The 20150-nt window shown below is 51.8% G+C and overlaps 1 protein-coding gene across 1 annotated transcript; it reads left to right on the top strand.

Moving 5' to 3' along the window:
* Positions 1-279: 279 nt before the first annotated feature.
* On the top strand, positions 280-19790 carry LOC100907915 (uncharacterized). The gene is made up of 13 exons (XM_029111951.1): positions 280-400; positions 7574-7684; positions 11702-11801; positions 13170-13501; positions 13756-13872; positions 14070-14321; positions 14473-14829; positions 16502-16709; positions 17275-17357; positions 17459-18340; positions 18542-18682; positions 18872-19194; positions 19635-19790. Exons 1-13 carry the CDS (start codon positions 280-282, stop codon positions 19788-19790), a joined length of 3183 nt encoding a protein of 1060 aa, XP_028967784.1.
* The last annotated feature ends 360 nt before the right edge of the window (positions 19791-20150 follow it).

Below are 20150 nucleotides of genomic sequence, written 5' to 3' on the forward strand. Positions count from 1 at the left end.
TAGTCAGTGATGGGTGTCGTTGCAAGCTGACCGCGCGGTTGGCTCCGGAGATCGGAAGGTGGAAACAAATAAAAATTCTCTCCATCTTGTGGATGCTGTTGCAGTGGTGGTGGCTGCGGTTGGAACTCCGATGAAGTGCTCTATCCAGTGATGTGGAAAATTTCCCGCCAGTGAATTTGCTGAAACCAGTGAGGCTAGTGATCCGATGGATACACTCTTTCTTCAGCCTGGATACCTCGGTTCCTGGCGGCCCTCGGGCTAGGGCTGCGAAGGATCGACATGGAGCTGCCGGCAGTGCGGAGCACCAAAGCGATTCGATACCTGTGCCTCCTGCTACTATGGCACAGTTTTGCTTCGTCCACGAATGTTGCCGCAGCTTTCGAAGATGACGAACTAACAGGTGAGCTGAGACGAGAAAAAAGGCTGACAGAAAAATCCGACGCTCCGACTCTACGTGGCCGGGCATGACGTCGAACTCTGTGACGGCAGATGGGAGAGATTTTTTTGGGCCAGAATCATTATTCCATTAGATGTATCGAAACCATTAGTCGCATGGAGTGCGCTGTTCACGTTCCTACGAACGCTCGTTCGCCACCGTAGGCGTCCACACGGCAGCTGGCGGAATATGTACCATGCGGTTTTCGGCAGCGGACGAAGACGGTTCCGTAGGTAGTATGAAGAGCTCCATTGAACTACCGTCAGAGAGTCTGGAATGAATGTTTCCTACCCAGATACTCCGAACCGGATTTAGTCCAACGCGATGCATAAATCTCCCTCCGGCGGGCTCGGTATTCGAAACCGATACACCCGTCGAGTCGATGAGATTCCCTCGCCTCGGCCCTTATTCATATTCTCGTTCGGAATGTCTGGCTCCTCGACTGCTTGGAGAGGGTCAATTCCCATTTCCAATCCGCACTCAGGTAAGCGCTTCCCGGCGCTCATTGTAACGTGACGTGACGGAACTTCAATGAGAGTAAAGTTCTGAGTATCCAGCGGCGGTGTTTTCCTTTCGGGACGATGGGACTCGCTTGACGTGAGCTCTCGCGAACTTCCGGCCGAGAAGAACTCCTGGAAGAATATAATTATTGATTCTGCTCGTTTTCGAACGTCCCGTGATGGCGTACGACGACTCATCAGCCGCGTTGAGCAAAATCCGTCAAAGGTCGGTCGGAGAATTCAGGCGGACAGTGGGCTCCGATCATTTCATCTTTATTTTTATCCTTCCTAATGGAGGAAAATTAATGGATTCCCTCGGAATGATGGAGAAATGGATGATTGCGGAAGAACTCGCTTTCGACAGCTACGGCCCTGGAATGGAAATCCAGAGCGATTTCGCACTCCGCGGCTCCGGAATGGTTTTGAGCTCTGAAATGTTTCCTCGATGCAGTGCCCATCGCCTCCACACAGTACTGAGAAAACCCCACATCATCAGAGAATCTCGGTTCCCTGAGGGAGACGATGTCTTTGAGGGAGCATTTTCCCCTGCCGGAGATTCCACGTTCAGGATGCCGGTCGGGACTCGAATGAGTCCGTAGGAAACTATTCCCTACAAACTGACGGCGCAAAAGTGGGGAGTGCCGCTCCCCAACGCATGAATCATGAGCTGCTCCCACCATTCGGTGGGGAATTCGATCACACGGCGGGGTTTTCGATGATTTCCGCCGTCAAACAGCTGAACATGCGATTCCGTTCGGTCCAAAGATACCCGTTCCCTTGCCGTTCTAATCAGGCTTGGCTGACGCATGGACACGGGAATAAGGTGCGTTACGCAAGTCCGACGACCACTTCTGCGGTCTCGGCTCTGTCGAGGACCGATCTGACTTCCGCGCGTCTGACGTCGGCTCCTCCTTCTTCGTGTTCGACGGTTGTCCTCGTCTCCTCGTCACTCATAGATGGTTTTTGATCAATGCAAGCCCGAATCGCTATGGAGTCATTTCCACGCTGACTTTTCGATTGCTTGCGTCATGGTGCTGGGGCGAGAGAATCGGAAATTTGTGCCCGGTGACGAATGGCTCGAAAACACCGAGGAGAGAATGAATTCCGATTTCGGGTTTCGAGGAACGCTAAGGACCGCCGCAGGAAGACAGAGAAGAAGAAGAACCTGACGGAAACGGATCCGACCAGAATCGCGTCGCCAACCAGACGCGCATCTCCGATAAGACTATGCGCGAATGAATGACGCGCTTCGTGACAAATTACGGACTCACAATTTAGCTCTACGTCCGCCGAGTCGGTCGTTTGTTCGTCCGATAAGAGCAAGATCCCCGCTTGGGGCATTACTGTATGAATCTTCAATTAGGGCTTATCTGCATCCTACACGGTTCTCTTCGGATCCGTCTGACAGTGTAGAATTATTATCGGAGACAGGTCGTGTTTCTAACCGATGAGAGTGTGACACCGACCGATTACGAGAATGTCGAATGCAACTCCGGTTCGAACACGGAACGATCCAATGCACGTCGGATGGTATTTTATCGATTCCGATCTTGTTCGTGGACAGTGAGGGAACTCAATTCGCCAAACTTCCGTAATTGTGAAAGACTGGGTGCCTCGGTCTCAATCCAGAGAAATCGTAGGTGGAAATGGATTGGAAAAGAAGATGTGGACAGTCATCGTCCTCAGATTGGGGGTTCCGGAGTGTCTCGACATTAATGAGGAGAAGTAGTAGTGAGCTCACAGTTTTCAGGGGTTCGTCACTCCCCCGAGCCTCAGGGGGAGCAGTGAAGCTCACCCTCAAAGGGAAGAATCACTGCTTCCCCTGAGGATTCGGAGGGAGGGAAGTCTGCTGGCGTGCATCGGGATTCTCAGAGTTCCGATGCGTCGTCGATGCAAGGCGATGATCTCGAGACGAGTCTGAGGTTCCCCAGGACTCAGGATAAGAAAACCTTCCCCCCCCCCTCTCCTCCAAACGCAGCTAGAGGGAGAGAGGCTACGGGAGGCTCACCTTAGGGCGGGCAACTCACACTGCTTTTCCATTTAGGGTCACACGGTCCTTCTTTCGAACACTGTGTGGGAAATCTAGGCGCAAAAGCAGGAGTGACTCGATTTCGCTTATATTCCATCTAGTACGCGCGTTTTGTCCGGGAAGTCATCTCAGCTTTTTTCTCTCTTTGACGTCTCCGCGGCGGGAAGTTATTTCATTTGGGCTCGTTTCCGACACGTGAGCGAAAGTGTCCGGCACCGACCGTTACAGTGAATATTATGTGACAGACTAAATGACTCTGTGAGTGGAGCCAGGCAAGGCAACTGGAGCTTATAATTCGCAGACTAAGTATGAGAGAGCGAAGGCGAGCTCCAGTTCAAATAGAGGCCTCTAGCGCTTCGAGTCGCAGGCGAAATCCGATTCGTTCTGCCCCATGGTCCGTAACTCTATTTGACGGCAGTAGCAGCACGACAAGGAAAGGACGAGACGGAGTAAAAGAACAAGCGGGTAGGCAAGCAAGCCGGTAGCAAAATACAGGGTCGGGAATTCTAGGCGTTCCCCGACAGGGTAAAACTGTGGAAACATGAGAGAGAAAGCACATTAAGGGACCCAATCTCGTTCCGATGTCGTTTTTCCGGGCGCCAACAAACGAACTTCTCAGCCTGCAGCACGCCGAGAATTATTATGCGCTTGCCAGAAGCTCTTGCGTCGGGGCTCCACCGTGGCCGCCAAGCGAGTCCCGAGACTCCTTCGTCGGAGTAGAGGTGCTCGAGAGGAATGAGCGGTTGTTAGGCCAATCTGGAATTATTCAGCCGAAGACACACTATGCTCCCCGCCCGCGGGCCCTGTCGAGCTCTGCTAAAAATTGCGTCGGCCCTGGTTCGACCCAAAAAGCAAAACGTTCCCTCCCCATCGTCTGCGCAAAGGGGAATATCCGCTGTCGGCTCGAGGGGACCCGAGTGCGAGATCGAAAGCCAAGCGGGAAAAAAATATTTTCCATAATGACCTGTCTCGCTTATCGTTCATGAGGCTTCGACCGTCGAGTTTTGCCACAACTGGCAAAGGGCCTCTGTGCCCTGTTTACCCTCGCTGTGAGCTCGGGGCTCGCCCCTCATCTCTTGCTGGCGCTACTCTTTCTAATGAGGTATTGTTAGTGGAGCGAAGGAAAGTTTTTCGCCAATCGGCCACTTCTACCTCAAGTTCGCTGTTGGCGCTCCGACTCGCCTTGAGCGAGCTGAATTCGGCGGTCGGACTCGCTTCGATAAGTTTCCGTGCTGCAGAGAGAAAGATTCTTCTTCTGGCCTAACACTGATCCGATCGGTGAGTTGCTCTCTTCTCTCGCTTAATTGCCCCTGCCAAGTACATACCGACTAATGGCTCGGGTTTCTGACCGTGGTCTCACCATCGTGCCTCCGCCACCATTGTGACCGACCGACGGTGAGCGGATGGGACACCATTTCCATTCAAGTGCGCTTCCGTCGTCGTCGCAGAACCCATGTCATCCACGTAACTCAGAAGAGTGTCTGCCGTCTGCACGCCTCTCTGCAGGATTACAAGACGTTTTTTGCGTGCTCCGCTTTGACGGTAACGCTGATTCTGAACTGAGTTCGCTCTTGCCCAACACGTGTCCTTAGGTGATGCATTACCCTGGACAGCGCTCACACTTGCCCGTTCGTGCGAAGCGCCTCAGCCGGCCATTGAAAATGTTCGTTTCCCTTTCTATCTCTCTAAAGGACTCGATGCCATGCTCGTGCCCTGCGTATACGCGTCGTCCGGGCCATTTTCTACATCTTCTAGGGGCTCTCTCCATGCAGAAAATCTCTTGACTCGATTTCGGGCTCGGGACAGACGACGAACGAGTGAAACGTTCAGGTCTCGTTCGGAAAAGGACACTTCCCCGCAAAGCGAGTCTAAGGAAGGAACGGGGAAGAAAACGACTCCCGACAGGAATCAGGAGAGGTTGCGATCGGGAAAGCAGACCGCAGTGAGTCGCATCGTGACTCGGTCACGGGAGGTCATATTCCAATTTTCGTTCCATATTTTGGTGCCCAGAGGAATATCACGAGATCATTCCTGAGATGCGCTGATGCGACTTCGCAACCTGGGAAGTTCCTTTGGTCTTCCATTCCCCACCCCGAGTGGTTGCAGCTAAGCGCCGGTACCTGGAATTCGCGAAACTTCCTTAGGTGAATAACTTTGTATTTGTTTGAGCACGAGCGGTGCGGCGGTCGAGAACTACGGTGTGCGGCTCCGCTCTTCGCGATATTCCGGAGACACCCCATATCCAGCGGAACAACATTCCGGAATAACACCGTGGTCTAGTAGTCACTGATATTCCTACTCGCGAAATTGCGAGGACAACATCCCAGCCGACTATCCGCGGATAGGACCTGTCTTAGAATACTCGCAATTCAGGAATCGTAGTCTGGGATCGAATTTCCTCGGGGCTTTACATGGTGCTTGCGGACGATTTTTTTCGTGACAGTACTCATCTCTCCGAGTCCTCTTGGAGAGAAGTCATGGCTCACGAGCCGCGTTTGCATTCCGCGATATCTCGTCTTGATTCGACTTGATACCCAAATTAGGAATACCTCGATGTCGCGTCGTTGGTCTCAGAGAGCATGAAACGTCCCGAACAATCAAAGCCGGCAAATGAGCTGTGAGGAGTCGAAGTCGATTGAATCATGATCAAATGCCGCCCGGGAGCAGGAAAAACAGTAATGTGAGTGCCAATTGTGGCAATCCGAGATAGTCTCACTTAGATGGGAAACAGATCGCCAGTGATATGATTGCGGTTGACTCTGTTTGTGGATCGCATACATTCGCGAGGCGGAGGAGGAACGGCATCCCGCATACGGTCATGTTGTCATGCGTGCAAAATAAACAGAGACGACCGAAAAAAATCAGCGAAGCGTTCGACAACCCGCGCCGCTTTGCTTGCCCCACATTGATGTAATCATTATTTTTTTTTGGTCGCAACACAGCTGTTCAACTGTAATTGTCATGCCTGGGTCGGAGCATGCCACCCGAGCCTTTATTGGCTGACATTCGTCATTGTGATAGAAGTCGTTTTTGCATCGCTCGCAAATTATGCCGATCTCCCGAATTAGAGGCATTTTGCGCTGCAGCGTAGGGTACGACGATCAGAACCCACCAAGCTGCGTGGATCGAATTTGGAAACCCCTGAGGGACAGGCAATGGACGAGGAAATGACCGAAAGGAAAACCGTGACGAGCTCCGCCGTTCTGGCACGAGTCAAACCCCAACGCCCGGGTCAGGGTTCACGCCCTCAGGGAGCGAATTATTGGGTTCAATTATGGCGCGCACAGGTCCAGTTCAAATTCGTTGTACGCAGAAAAGGATTTCGATACAGCCGACCGCTCGGGAAAAAATTGAACAGAAGCTCTTCGGATGTGCGAAACGGCAGGGGGCAGGGTCATGCACTACAATGCCAATCTAGTCCACCGCCGCCGCGAGAGAGCGGATGATATCGAGTTCTCTGTAAATGCTTGATCTCTTCCTTATAAGCACGAATGTGACGCTCTGAATCTCCCGAAAGACGTGGAGCGAATGACTGAGGTCAGGACCGATCGACTGACCAAGCTAGAGCGTGCCGTGAATTTCCTCGGGAGTCCTCCCGATCGCGAGACAAATACCGCGAGAGCGACCGCTGGCGGATCGTGCGGACCTCTGTGAGGACTGCGGATCCTTCCACAATCGGTTTAGGTCCAGCACCTCGATCGCTCGACTTATTACGGCGCTTCAAGGGATGAAGTAACTCGTAGGGTCCCAAAGGATCTCTGTGTATGTTCTGACCAGGAATCGAAACCGAGGTCACGGCTTCAGCGACTCGACGGGAATCCAGATTGACCGACCGACCGAGTGAACGACTCACTGACTTAGGAGCTCGCCGATTAGCCGGTACCGGTCGTGAATCATTCTGCGTCGCACGTCAGAGAGAGTTGGAGCGAGCTCCGCTTCCTCGAATAATCGCCCATCCCCGGAGCATTACGCTCAGATTACGCCAGGGCTCAAGGTCAGCAAGGGAACGCGCTCGAAATTTAAATAAAGAACTAGGTGATTACAAGGAGGGAAATCATAGCGTATTCGTTCTGTAGGGCCAACTTCGGCTCCGAGCGGAAAGTCACATCAGAATTCCCATTCACAACCATTAGGCATTTTCGCGGTTCCCTCCGTCGAAATGACCGAGCCCTGGCGCAATTATTCGTATCAAAGCTTATCGCCCGAGGATGCCAATTTTGGTACAACGCTCAGCAGAATCTCGGAAAAGTCGCGGTATAATTGATCATCGTCCCCTGTACGACGCGGGCGAGGAGCCGTGAAATTTTTGAGCTTTATGTATCTAATCGTTCGGAAATTTCTCTGTCGGCACGTTTTTTTCATTCATTTATTTCTTTATTTTATTTTTATTTATCAATTTTGTTCGAATTTTGAATTCGAGCCTTTTTGCGAATGTGGAGGCCCTGAATTCCTTCATTCGTTTCTCCAAGTAAACTCAATGGAATTTTCGTTTCTCCCAGTGAACTCAATGAAATTTTAGTTTCTGTAGCGCTCGATCATAATAATCAATTCCTCGAGCCTTCTTTTAATTTATTCCGTTTGATTTTAATTCTAAGTTTACGTTTGCAGCCTCCATGACAGCCCTGGCGAGTGGCCCGTCTGACGAATCGACCATGGACGACCCTTCGAACGTATCGGACGACAAAAGCTATTCCTATTCGAACTATTTTGATGATGAAGGTAAAAATATTATCGACTCGACTTGCGACTCGCCATCATTTTCTCGGACTAACCTTAAGATCCCGTGTTATTCTTCCCTTCTGTATACGCACCCTTGTAGTGCAAGAATCCCCCCGCCGAGAGGAATTAGAATGCAGCTCCCTGCGATTTTCCTCATCGTCGTATCGTTACTTCATCCTCTCATTGGAGAAAACTACAGTATCCTAATAGCTTCGAGGGCAATCGACCTTTACTCGTTCCTCACCCGGTTCATTCCCTTCATTTTGACTGACTGAGTTGTGCCAGGGAAAGACGCAGACATGAAAGAAAACGAGGCTGTCGGGGATGCTCGAGCATGGAGGCTTCTGAACGAATTGCGCCTTCCCTGTTTGAACAGAATGGTGCGGACGTCGATCGAGAACGATCTTGCTCTGGCTGACGGCACGGACGAGTTCAGGAGCCACGGAACCCTCACTCAGATGCACATCGCGGATGTGGGCGGCTTACCGCGGTCGTCTACCCTCACCCCCACTTATGATTGGAGTCTTGGTTTCTCTATTCTCCAGGGCACATTCGTAACCGGGTCAGGCTTGGTTTCGTCCGAGACGCTCTGGCCACTTCCCTCACTCTACGGAACCAGAAACGATCTGGCTGCCTGCCTAAACAATGAGCTTCCTGCGAGCTCCTGCCAGTCGTGTATCATATCACCTTATCTGCATATCAGACTATTGTGTACGCGAGAGTAGCAAACCCTCCCGAGTGGCATCATGGATGGATATCTTTATTTGCTAGCCAGGGAAGGGAGCCCGGCACGAGGAAGAGCAGGAAAAAAAGCAGGACCGCCTCGGAGCGATCGTGTGGCGAGATTCGCCCCCAGAAATGGAGACATGCTCATGATTAGGATTCCGTTTCTTCAAACCCCGTGGAGATTCTTTTCGCTTGTGATGGGACACTGACCTGGCTGGTCGGGTAGCGGAAACGTCCTCAAAATAGACGGGGAGAAAGGAATGGAACCTATCAAGGAGAGAGACCCCCGGAGAGTGTCCGGAAAATGAAAAAATGTATTGTCACCCCAGAGACGATTCCGAAGACCGCAGGCCCATTGATTTGGAGCTCCTGGCTCGGTTCAACGGCGGAGGCAGTCACGATGACCTCATTAAAGCCTGTCTCCGAGACGTGTTCCTAACCGAACCTGATGCCCCGACTGCATTAATTGGCAACCGAATAGTTCGAACAATTATGCTATCGTTGTCCTCCCGAGCTCATTGCAATGATTCAGTCGGAGTTCGGACTCGACTCGATACACCCGTGTTGAGCCGCTCGGCCAACGAGCCCTTCAGTCGACTAAATAAAATTGGAGTGGCAGATGCCGTCACTAGTTAGGCTCACAGAAGTCCCAGCCGAAAGAAAACAGGTGGAACGCAGTCACGACGACGTGGAACAAGACGGGGCTCAGCGACCACGGCAACGAAGGCGACGAAGACGTCGGCGGCCGTGGTTACGATGGAGAAATGGAGTGTGGAATACAGAAGAATCGACTCCGACTCGGGGAACCGGTTCAGCCTCCTAGATCTTTCCAGGATCCCCGACAAGAGGAAGATGAGAGCTCCGTTTCCGAAATTGCTTGATAGCGAAATCCCTCGGACCTTTTTTCCCGGCAACCTCTCACGTGACACTCCCTGTTCTGTAGATGTAGTTGATCGAACTTTCCGTGCTCGATCATGATTCCGATGAGAGCATGCACTCTCTCCCCTGCCGATGTCCGAGAGCGGCTGGGATGTAACACTGACCGGGCTCCAATTCTAGATCGATATCATGACTCATGACTCTGTCTTATTCCGATTTCGCGAGAAAGAGTTTGACGCATCGTGGCATTCTTATCTGCTCAATATCTTCGTCCGTTGTTCGAGAATCGATACAAGGAGCTCGCCCTGATCCAGAATATGTTTCCATCATCGGTATGTTGCATGACTACATTACTCCGGGCGTACTTTTATCCGCGGAAACACTCTCCACTCCTTCCTCGAGCTATTCTCGGTGGAGGACCTTCCATGGATCACGGAATCGATCCCGTCGAGATCTGAGACGTCTATTCTCTCTCACGGAGAAACCATGATCAATCACGGTCGTTACACGGGCATATGGCGAAAATACGAACAGTCACAAGAATGTGTACGTAAATCGGTCCCATGAAATCGAGCCCTAAATTTTCACAATTCAAGATTCGAGAGTTCGGACTGAGATGCTCGCATGCATGTTCGGACCCGCGAGGATCCCCCGGCCGGGGCCTCCTTCCAGTTTCATCGCTCCGCTGAACTTCTCCATGATGTCACGAGAGAATGATTCCTTGTATCCCGCTCACGGATGTCGTTCCGAGATATGGAGTTGGATCGCCAAATCGAAATTATGTCTCGGAATTCCGAGCCGTAAGGCTTCAGCCGCTTCGATTTCGCGCGCCTACGACTTCAATTACCGAGAAATCCCTGGAATATTGAGGCCATCTTTCTCGCCTCAGAGATCTCTACGGAGCCAACATAGCATCGGAGGGTCAGAGTTCCTCCGCTCGTCTCAGTCTGCTCCTGTTTCCATCCGAGTTCGGAATCAATGATTCCGGAAGCTGCGGCCGTGGTGGAGCGTCTCCGAGATTTTGCTCGGATAGTTTCACAACATCCACGACGGCGAGGACATCTATCCACACTTCGTTTGCAGCGGAAGGCTCGACGGAGCGTGATGGCTTGTCTGTTGTTCCAACGTGATGACACGAGCCAAGGTTCTTAGATTGACAAAAAGGCGCAGGCTTGCCTCGCCGAACGTTGTCTTCAGTCGAATAAATTACCGCATAAATTGCGTCGCAACAACCTCAACCAGTCCCCCGGCGAGCATCAATATCGCGTATGTTGTGTGATCTTTCGAATATTCAGGATGAGCTTTGAGGGAATCGTTGGAGCATTCCAGCGTATTTTGCGCGCCTTGAGGCTCCGATCCAGAGCTGTATTTCTGTGCGACCCTGCCTACGTAGCCAGTCCGCGAAAGCACCGATCGACATCACTACCCAGTCGAAAACGAAATCTTCGATGACAACAACTATTCCAGTCCGACGCAGGAGGATCCTCCCTTTTCACTACTGCTGTCGGCACTGGCCTGTTATTCGAGCGCCGAACCGAGCGATCGACCGGGCCGGTCGCTTTAGTCACAATATAGCCGTCAGTTCGAAAAGTCCAATAAACCTCGGCACAATGGTCGATGTGTTGGCCACATTGAACAAAGACGATTCTGTCTAGTCCCCTTGCACTGCTGTGACTTGTGATTGAAGCAGTTCTCGGCTGTGGAGGTGCTGCCTAAGCCGCTGCTCTGCTGACGGGCCGGCGAATCGGAGACAGTGACGCACATATAGCGAGCTACCTAAGGTGACAACAAACATACCATCATCATGAGCTACACGGACAGCTCCCGCGCGTTGGCAGCCGTTGTCACCAAAACATGCGGCAGAGTCGTGGCTTGACAAAAAGGCGAAAACGGAATTTGTCCGAAGAGCCGCTCTCAGCGTGAAGTTTTTACGAGCTGGGAGGATCCTCGCTAGAAAATTTGAGTTTGAAAGCTCGTTAAAGTGCCGCCGCTGTCGACGTAATACCGCTTACGCTAACGTGTGCGGTTGATTTTGCGGAAATTCCTGACCAAGTCGTCTAGTCCGGTTGAGGAAGCAAATCCGGCCGGGGCGACGGGTTCTCCGCATGGAAAAGAGGCGAAAATGATTAATCCTTCGAAAATTGTCAAACATTAGAACATTATATCCACGGGTCGGCTATTCGGCATGGAATGGAGGAGCGGGCTGAATTGACTGAATCGATTCCGGGTGCGGTAGGAGACAATTATCAGACGATGAGAGCTGTTTTCTTGCAAAGTAGCAGCTGCTCATTCTTATTCGTTCGCACGTGCTGTCATATGAATAATTCACTTGTCCGGCTTGCCGGTCAACGCAACAGAACAGCGGCCATTCGATTGACTAACGAAAGACTGACATGCGTGACTTGCTTGCAGAGCCGCGTGTGATGGTGATCGGCGTTCTAGGTGGCCGCGTTGGTCTTCCCTGTAATATACAACCCAACTCAACAGAGGACGAAGTTTCGCTTGTGTTGTGGTAAGTAAATTTTCTAAGTGGATTTCAAGAAGTTTCTGACCAAAGCGAATACTTACACCCAGTGCACTCAGAAAGCTCGCCAGGTGGCGAAGGGGTTCTCTCCACAGTATGCTTGTGGGCGAACTAGTCCAGCGTGTCTCCATCGAAACTCAGATGGCAACTAGGGGACATACATAGAACGAAAAGCGCTCCTGACGAATCCGAGTGGAGCATAACTTATCGAGACTCATTCTATCGACATTCTTCCTCCCAAACCTTGCCTCATCATCAGCGAGACGATCGGCAAGGAATTTCCTTGGCCGGCTCATTGTCAGGCGCAATTTTTTTCGCTTCTACCCCGTGAGCTCGCATGAGCTGTCTGGAGAGCAAATACCAAGCAATCTAAAGGGTAAACTGCCCGAACGGAATTAACCGCAGTCGAACCTATGCATTAGGAACTCAAGTGTCTTTCTGGCAATGCGGACCCCGGGCCCGTACCTGGATGCCGGGTTCCAATCGATTCCAATTTCCTCAGACATGAAGGGCTGTCGGTCTCGAATACGCTCTCGACGACACGTTCCAGCGATACTGAGTATCCCTTGTAAGAGATTGAAGCCGGAAGAATTTTCCGACTTCATGTATCACATATTAATCGAAGGCAATCCATTCAGAGCACTCACGCTACGGGTTCTCGTTCATCCCCCCGTGTCAAAGTGTCAGAAAACGAGAGACGTCTGGTATCGATTGCGAATTCTCTTTCCGTCAATCGAGCATTCCAATATGAGGATAGGGATTCCGAATAGAGTTCACTAAATACGAATTCTGTCACGCGCTCGGCAAAAATTAAAATAGACAGCTCTGAAATGCGTGCAGTCTCCATATGACCCAATACGATGTTTCGCTTTCACAATCAGTGGTTCGGTATAGAGCGTGATATGATGAAATCCGTCTCATTCCGCGCCAGGAATATGTATTTGAGGACCACCGGTTCCCGTTTCCCGACCCGAGGAGCAATCGTTCACCCCATCTCCGAAGCATAACGCTCGGGGCGAGGAACCACTCAGAACCTTGAGCTCACATAGTACTGGAACCGAGGCGACTAGCTCGCTAACTCTGAGTTGAAGTTGCATGAGAATTAGATTGTCCTTCATTTAACTCCGCTGTACGGGCGAATCGTGCGCAGAGAACGGGGAACAAGGGATCGCAGTCGGATTCGTTGCTGTCTGTTCCCCAGACGAACGAGACGGGATCCGACGTTTATATCCCATAGAGAAGATATCACCTCCGATTGCGGCAGAGTCCAAGTTCTCTCGACCCTGCCTTTCCTAATGAGGTATTCACCCGACTTCGCCAAGTCCCCGATGCTCACTGAATTCATTATTTTGACAGGTACAAGGATGACTCGACAACCCCTATCTATTCGCTGGACTCCAGGAAGACGACTCTGAGAAACGCTCACCACTCACCGGTATATTGGTTGAACGGACGGGCTTACCTCAAGACTGCGGCGGCGGCAGCTGCAACTACAGCTGCCGGCATTTCGTCTGGATTAGGTTTCAAACGGACTAACGATGACGTTCTCAGTGAAGCCTCCGCTAATACCCCAACATCCCTTTTGGAATTGAGAGACCTCGAGAAACAGGACGAAGCCCTGTACCGGTGTCGGGTTGATTTCAAGAGAGCCCGAACGCGCAACTACGAAGTGCAGCTGAAAGTTATCGGTAGGTGGTGGTCCCTTTGCTCCGGAAGGGATTCTATTGTTCGAAAGGAAATAATACTTTCGTCACACGTCGCATTCGTCGACGACAACAGCCCCCACCGCTTGCAGAATAATAATGATAACATTTGTGCCGCCGTTCGACACGTCTCTGGACATAATGAAACCTAGAAACTGGAAACAGGACATCCCTCCTAGTCTTCGAAAGGAAAATTAATGGAATCCCTAAGAGAAGTTTTTGCGCCCGCCATATTTCAGTTCCACCGCGCACCATGACAGTCACGGACCAACGTGGAACGCTTTTGCAAAATAACGCTGTGATCGGGCCGTATAGCGGCGGTGACAAACTCGTCCTTAAGTGCCAAGCTCACGGAGGTAATTGCGTTCGTTATTCTCCAGCTTCTTCATTCACCGCTTTCCCGGTTCTTTCCGTTCTGGACTCAAACGACAATTTTACGGTTGTCTCTCTCGTGCGCCGTCTCGGACCTTCCTCGCTCGCCGACTTTCTCCCTCTCTCGCTCTTTAAATATCAGGAAGCTTGGATGGAAACACATTCGAATTCGTTCCTTCAGGGAATCCGTCTTCAACCGTCGGCTGGTATCGAGGTGCCATCGTTCCGCAGACGCAGCCGAAAAGTCCAGAAAACCCTCAGGACTTTTCCACGTTGAGGAGCGGAATGGAATTCCTGCAGTCCGCCGAACACGAGAGCGATTTAGTTTTCCCGTCACTGGGCCACGAGAACCTTCTTGTTACGTTCACGTGCGTCGTATCGAACAACAACATATCACAGCCCCTGACCAGTTCGGTCACGTTGGACATATATTGTGAGTTTCCTTGACCTTCGGCATGGCGGAACCCTCCGCAGCTACTCGGTGGACCGCCACCGTCGGCCGGCCGCTCGGGTTCTTAATCATTCCCGCCGCCATCAGTGATCTCGAGTCGGTTCTATATCATTAATGAAGGAGAAACTTTCAGTCCGACCTTCACGCGTCTGGATCTCCACGGAGGCTTCGAGCGTTCTCTCCGCCGGAGCGGCGGTAACGTTCCATTGCTCGTCATCGGGTTCTCGACCGCCGGCCGTTATCCAATGGTTCAAAGGTGGAGAACGGCTGAGTTCCACCAGCTTGCAGAACAGCAGCAGCAGCGGCTCAAACAATTCATCGATCGGCACCTGGCATACCTCAACTATCGAGCTGATACCGCGTCCGGAAGACGACGGGAAACAACTTACGTGCCGGGCCGATAACCCTGCGATGCCTCCGTCTATAAACCACGATTATCATGGGAGGCACGGGAACGCTATAACGGACGGTATCACACTCGAGGTGCAATGTAAGTACAATTCGTGAGTTGCTTGCCCAGCTGCCTCGCTATTCCTTCGCCCGGTCAGCTCGTAGCTCGGTCACTACGCAGGTTATATCGCAATAGGTTTATATTAGTGGACCGATGGTTCCTCTCCCTCGTGCATGGCCCATCTCCTACGCTCGCCTAGTCCGGATGACAAGCGTCGTCGTATGCTGGGAGCGAGAACATTCGCATGAAAATAGAGCGATATGGATTTATTACTCTTGACACCGCGAACCGGATGCGAATAATTCCTTCCGCTGAAACGAAGGCCACACGCGGGAGAAAATTTGGTGAAACGGGTGGCGCGAGCCGGATCTCTGACGGGTAATTAATCTCGGGCTTTATTAGGGGAGGGGAAGGGCAAAGGGTGTCGGAATTTCAGACGGCTAACTCAGAGAACCACCCGTCACCTCTGCGAGCGAAACTTTCTTCATTTCTCCGTCCGACCGACCGTCCGTCCGTCTGTCGGTCTGCCCGAAAGGCCCACATCCCTCCCGACCAACTGGCCGCTCGGCCACTTCTCGTCCCTTGTCACGATAAATCCGGAGTGTTCTTCAAACTCCGTCTCGGTTTCGAGTTCCTTCTGCCTCGCCGACCAAGACCGTCTTGCCATCCCCTGGTCAAGTATGTTAGGTCTTCGGGTGCCATTGCTCGGGTTACGCGTTTTCCCGACAGGCCTGGTATTCCCGGAATTTGGAGCCGGTATGTGAAAGCTCACCTGTCGTTGAATCTTCTCGCTTTTTTTCTCCGGACTCAGATGAGTAAACGTCTTATCAACTGACCGCTCGAGTTTAGGTCACGACTTTCTTATCCCAGATAGACTCATCGACCCTATCGAGCTGTGTAGGGTAAGATCATGAATGATACATCAACGCGCCTCTGATCGAGTAAAGGGCTTCATATCGGAGGCGTGTATGAAACAGCTTCTTACTCGCTAAAACCATGGAAACGCTCCCGATATTCGATCCCAATATTATCGAGTAGTGGGCCGGCTGCATCGACCGCTCAGGGCTGAGTTAAACGACCGTGGCCAAACCAGTGAAGCGGTCAGATGACATTTATTTTTCGAAAGACGTGGCTGTCCCGCCGCGTGGCCCTTCCGCTTGAAACGGTAGACCCGCGAATAGGCTCGACAGATGGTAATCCAGGAATATACAAACACCTCCCGCCTCTCGAGCCGTATTCAGGAATAACAATCCCAATATCCGATTCCCTCCGACCTCTACCGACTTCTCTGCCGTCCTGTTTTCCTGGATGTTCGGGGCGCATGATTAGCGAATAAATCACTCGGAGGAGTTATTGGAAGTCTGTCGGACGGATTCGATTGTAACGTAATCTAGACACAAAGAGTCGCTCGCTGGGCGGGAGGGATGCGCGATAATCTAGTGACTTCTCCGAGATCCTTTTAGTAGACCTGCAGCAGCAGTAGCACTCAGAGAGGCGTGCGAAAGGAATAGCTTGAATCTAATGGAAAGGAAGGAACGTCGGAAGGAAGAAGGGATTAGGGGGAAGAGGAAAAAAAGAAGCCCGTAGGCGTCAACGATTCAGTAGTCAAGTGTTGATAGTCGTTTCTGTGCGACGACGCAGCGCGAGCTAACGGACCGGGTGACGGTCGGTAGAATTCGAAGTATTCGTTAATCCGGACGGTTGGTTTCAGACGTGCCTCAGCTGGTCGTCAGACTGGGGAAGAAGCTCCGACACTCACACATCCGCGAAGGTAGCGATGTCATTCTTGAATGTGACGTCAGAACCAACCCTCAACTCATCGAAATGGGTTGGAAATACGAAGGAACGGAACTCATCACGGACACATCTCGAGGGATTGTGATCAGCGAGCTATCCCTGGTACTCCAAAATGTCACCAGGTATGTACTTACATTCCACCGAGTGGGTATGTGCTCACTCCGAGGACAAGACAAGAGACGACCTCGACGTCGGAGTTCGAACTCGACGGCGCTCGCTGCAGCGGCCTCCGTCATCGCCGCCGTCGCTATCTCTTTGTTTTCCTCCCCTTTCCATACGATCGCTCGGAAATAAACGAGTATCACCCGACGTCTCGTGAGGAGCGACGGCGGCGACGTGACGTTCCACTGGACGTAGTACGATTTTGACTGCTGCGTATGTGGTGGGCACGTAGGGAGCCTACGCCCGTATTCTACGAACGTACGGAACAATTTAAAACATGGAGCGCATTGCTCCGAATTACGTCGTCATCGGCGGGGGGAAGAGAACGGAGAAAATCCGTTCTGACGAAAGTCGCCGAGAGCTATGTATAACGTCACATCGAGTTCCCGACTTCACCTTAGTTTCGATTTTCAAGCACCTCGCTAATTTCTCCTGGGAGCGCTCCTGGGACAAAGGAAATATTCACATCCGGTCACGATGTGTAGCTAAGCTTTCGATATAACTTATTCACACACATACACACAGGCACAACCGGGGCCACTACGTGTGTACAGGAACAAACGCCGAAGGAACCGGGGAGAGTGAGCCGTTCCACCTCAGGGTTCGATGTGAGTCCAATTTTATTCTTCCGTGCGAGGCGAGTCCCGTAGGGTCTCGGGTCTATGAGTCGGAATGGGTCCGTTCTCTAAAAACCTTCTCCCGCCCACAGACGAGCCCATTTGCAAGCCGGGTCTGAAACAGGTTTACGGGGCGGCGAGGAACGAGCCCGTGCGCATAAGTTGCGAGCTCGAAGCCGATCCCGAGGAAGTGACCATCAAGTGGAAAACGAAAAAAATGAAATACGGCATTTCCGCTCAGAACTTTGTGACCTCCCCAGCACAATCGACGAACGGATTTTCCGTGGTAGAGGAAGATGCAGCGGTAGCGGCAGCTGCTAGAGACACGAGTTATTTCGTCGAGACGGAGGGCACACGCAGCTGGCTGACGATAGTACCGAAGTCTGAAGACGACTACGGACCTGTGATATGCTGGGGCAAGAATCAAATGGGTCGGCAGAAGGATCCCTGCGTATTCACGCTGATAGCCGCTGGTCCTCCGGGTCCTGTACATAACTGCAGCGTGATCAATCAGACGGAGGAGTCGTTAACGATCTCGTGCCTCGAGGGCTACGACGGAGGCTCCGAAGGCGGTCAAATGTTCCATATGGAAGTCCACGATTCAGCCAACCAGAATCGCGTACTGATCGCGAACCTCAGCTCTTCGTCGACCCCGCCGAGTCTCCAAGCCACCGGTCTGTCTCCCTCGACTCCGTACGTGTGCACGATTTACGCGTCGAACGAGAGGGGCACAAGCCAACCGACGATTCTCGTCGCTTCTACGATTCCGAGACCTTTGAGTTTGTCTTCTAAAGGAGGTTTCATATTCGACTATATCGATGGTCGACTGAGTTTGAACAACAGTCCAGCACTCATAGCCTTCGCGATCACCGCCGCACTCTCCTCGCTGGCCTTGGGGACCTTTTTAGTTGTCATACTGATCAGGAGGACATCAGGCTTCGGTCATAATATGTTCAAGAAGAATGAAAGCAAAGGTGAGTCCCAAGCGTCCATTTTATGGTTCGAATAGGCAACGGACAAGAGGCGTCACCGAGTATGAACTCCGAAACGCTCCAGGGGCGGACCGACATCGATTACGACATCAATTATTCAGTCGGGTCGGAGGGAAAACGTTGCGTGATGTATTTAATCATTCGGGAAGATGTATATTAAGATTCCGATCCTTTCGATTCAAGATTCCCACACCGATGCGGAGAAAGACGATGACGACCCGTCCATACCCCTGAGGGAGTCCAACAAGGATCAGACGGGAATCACGGACTTCCGCAGCTTCAGTGATAACGAAGAAGATAAAAAGTGCCCCGACATTCTATCAGGTAGGGTTAGGTACAGCATGCCCGAATTGTCCGCAACGCTCTCTCTGTTCCCCCTCCCGCTCTCTCTTTCTCGCTCTCTTTCTCCCCCTCTCTCTCCCCATGCGGTCCCCATTCGGCAGAGACCCTCGTTCCAGGATCTAAATCGGACAGCTATCGTCGATAGCGATCTGAGCTATGTTCCTTCCTCAGAGACTCAAATCATATCCAGTCCTGTGAAGACGGCGGCGGAGAGCAGTTTCATCCGACGGTCCCCGTCGTGTAATTCGCAGCTCTTCAAGCCCGACGGAGGCACATCAAGCTCAACGAACTCGCGTTTGAAGCGGGATTCATGGGATTTCTCCAACCACAAACCTAGAAATTCCCTGCCGTCCTCGTTGTCCTTCCAACACATGGCTACGATTCCGATAAAATGTCAGGGCCAGCAGAACGCCTCCAGCGCGACCGGGTCGGGGCTGAAAACGCCTTCGATCAAAACTGTTACGTTCGATATCACACCGAGCACGCATCCTTACGTGAGTATAGGAGCATCAGCTCCTGAGGTTTCGCCCACTCTTTCGATTTGAGCTCGAATTTCCAACTTGTTCCTCCCAGACGGAGGGGACATGGCGAGGACGTTCTGATCGGGGATGAGGGTATGGAGTCCAGGCGGGATCGTGGACGGCCGAGTCGGCTTATTGACAGTCGAGTAAAAATCCGTGTAGGGAGTGAACGAGATCGGAACCGCGAGAACCGCGGTGCAGTGGTATCGTTCGAGCAAGAGGTGATTTTTTCGCTCATAATCTGCGTAATTTTCCAGGCGTGGGTGGACGGCGGATCGTTTTCCATGAGTCTGCCCCGGAGTCGAGGAAGTGCAAGTCATGCTTTTCTCTACGAAACTGCGCTTTCTCCAGGCGAAGTCCCCTTCCAGAGGAGTAGTCGACGTGCCAAACTTCTTACGCTTGCTGAACCACAGAGAGCCAAGGTTCTCAAGTGTCCTTTGTCTCTACCGGCCACTACTTCAGTTCAAGCTTTAGGAGGACCATCGTGCCAGCAGCAAACTACAACCACAACACTTGTCCATCCTAAAAACAAAGCTCCGCTGGCGAACCGGGATGAAGGCCATCTGTAGTTTATGGACTTTCTCGTCATACGCCCCGAGGTCCGATCGTGCAAGATCCGATACACGATGGGGGAGAAAAAAGTGCACCGATCCAAGCGAGAGCGACCGGATTCCTTCCGATGATTGAAAGGCATTACTTGTACTCTTGGGAATAATTATAAATATAAATAATATAAATATTTATAAATATTAATAGCAGGAGAATCGATAAACGAATATATGCGGCAGTCCGAGGAGCCGCTGGAGGTGCGTGGGATTCGGAAACGAGGGATAGTGAAATGACTCTCACTCAGTCTGAGCACACTGTTCGTTTGATTCTCTGCCAGGGGGGAGGGGGGACCGAGATCGAGAGGGATGATATTTATTTTT

The sequence above is a fragment of the Galendromus occidentalis genome, unplaced genomic scaffold (genome assembly GCF_000255335.2).
Source record: "Galendromus occidentalis unplaced genomic scaffold, Mocc_1.1 scf7180000075612, whole genome shotgun sequence".
Classification (NCBI taxonomy): Eukaryota; Metazoa; Arthropoda; class Arachnida; order Mesostigmata; family Phytoseiidae; genus Galendromus; species Galendromus occidentalis.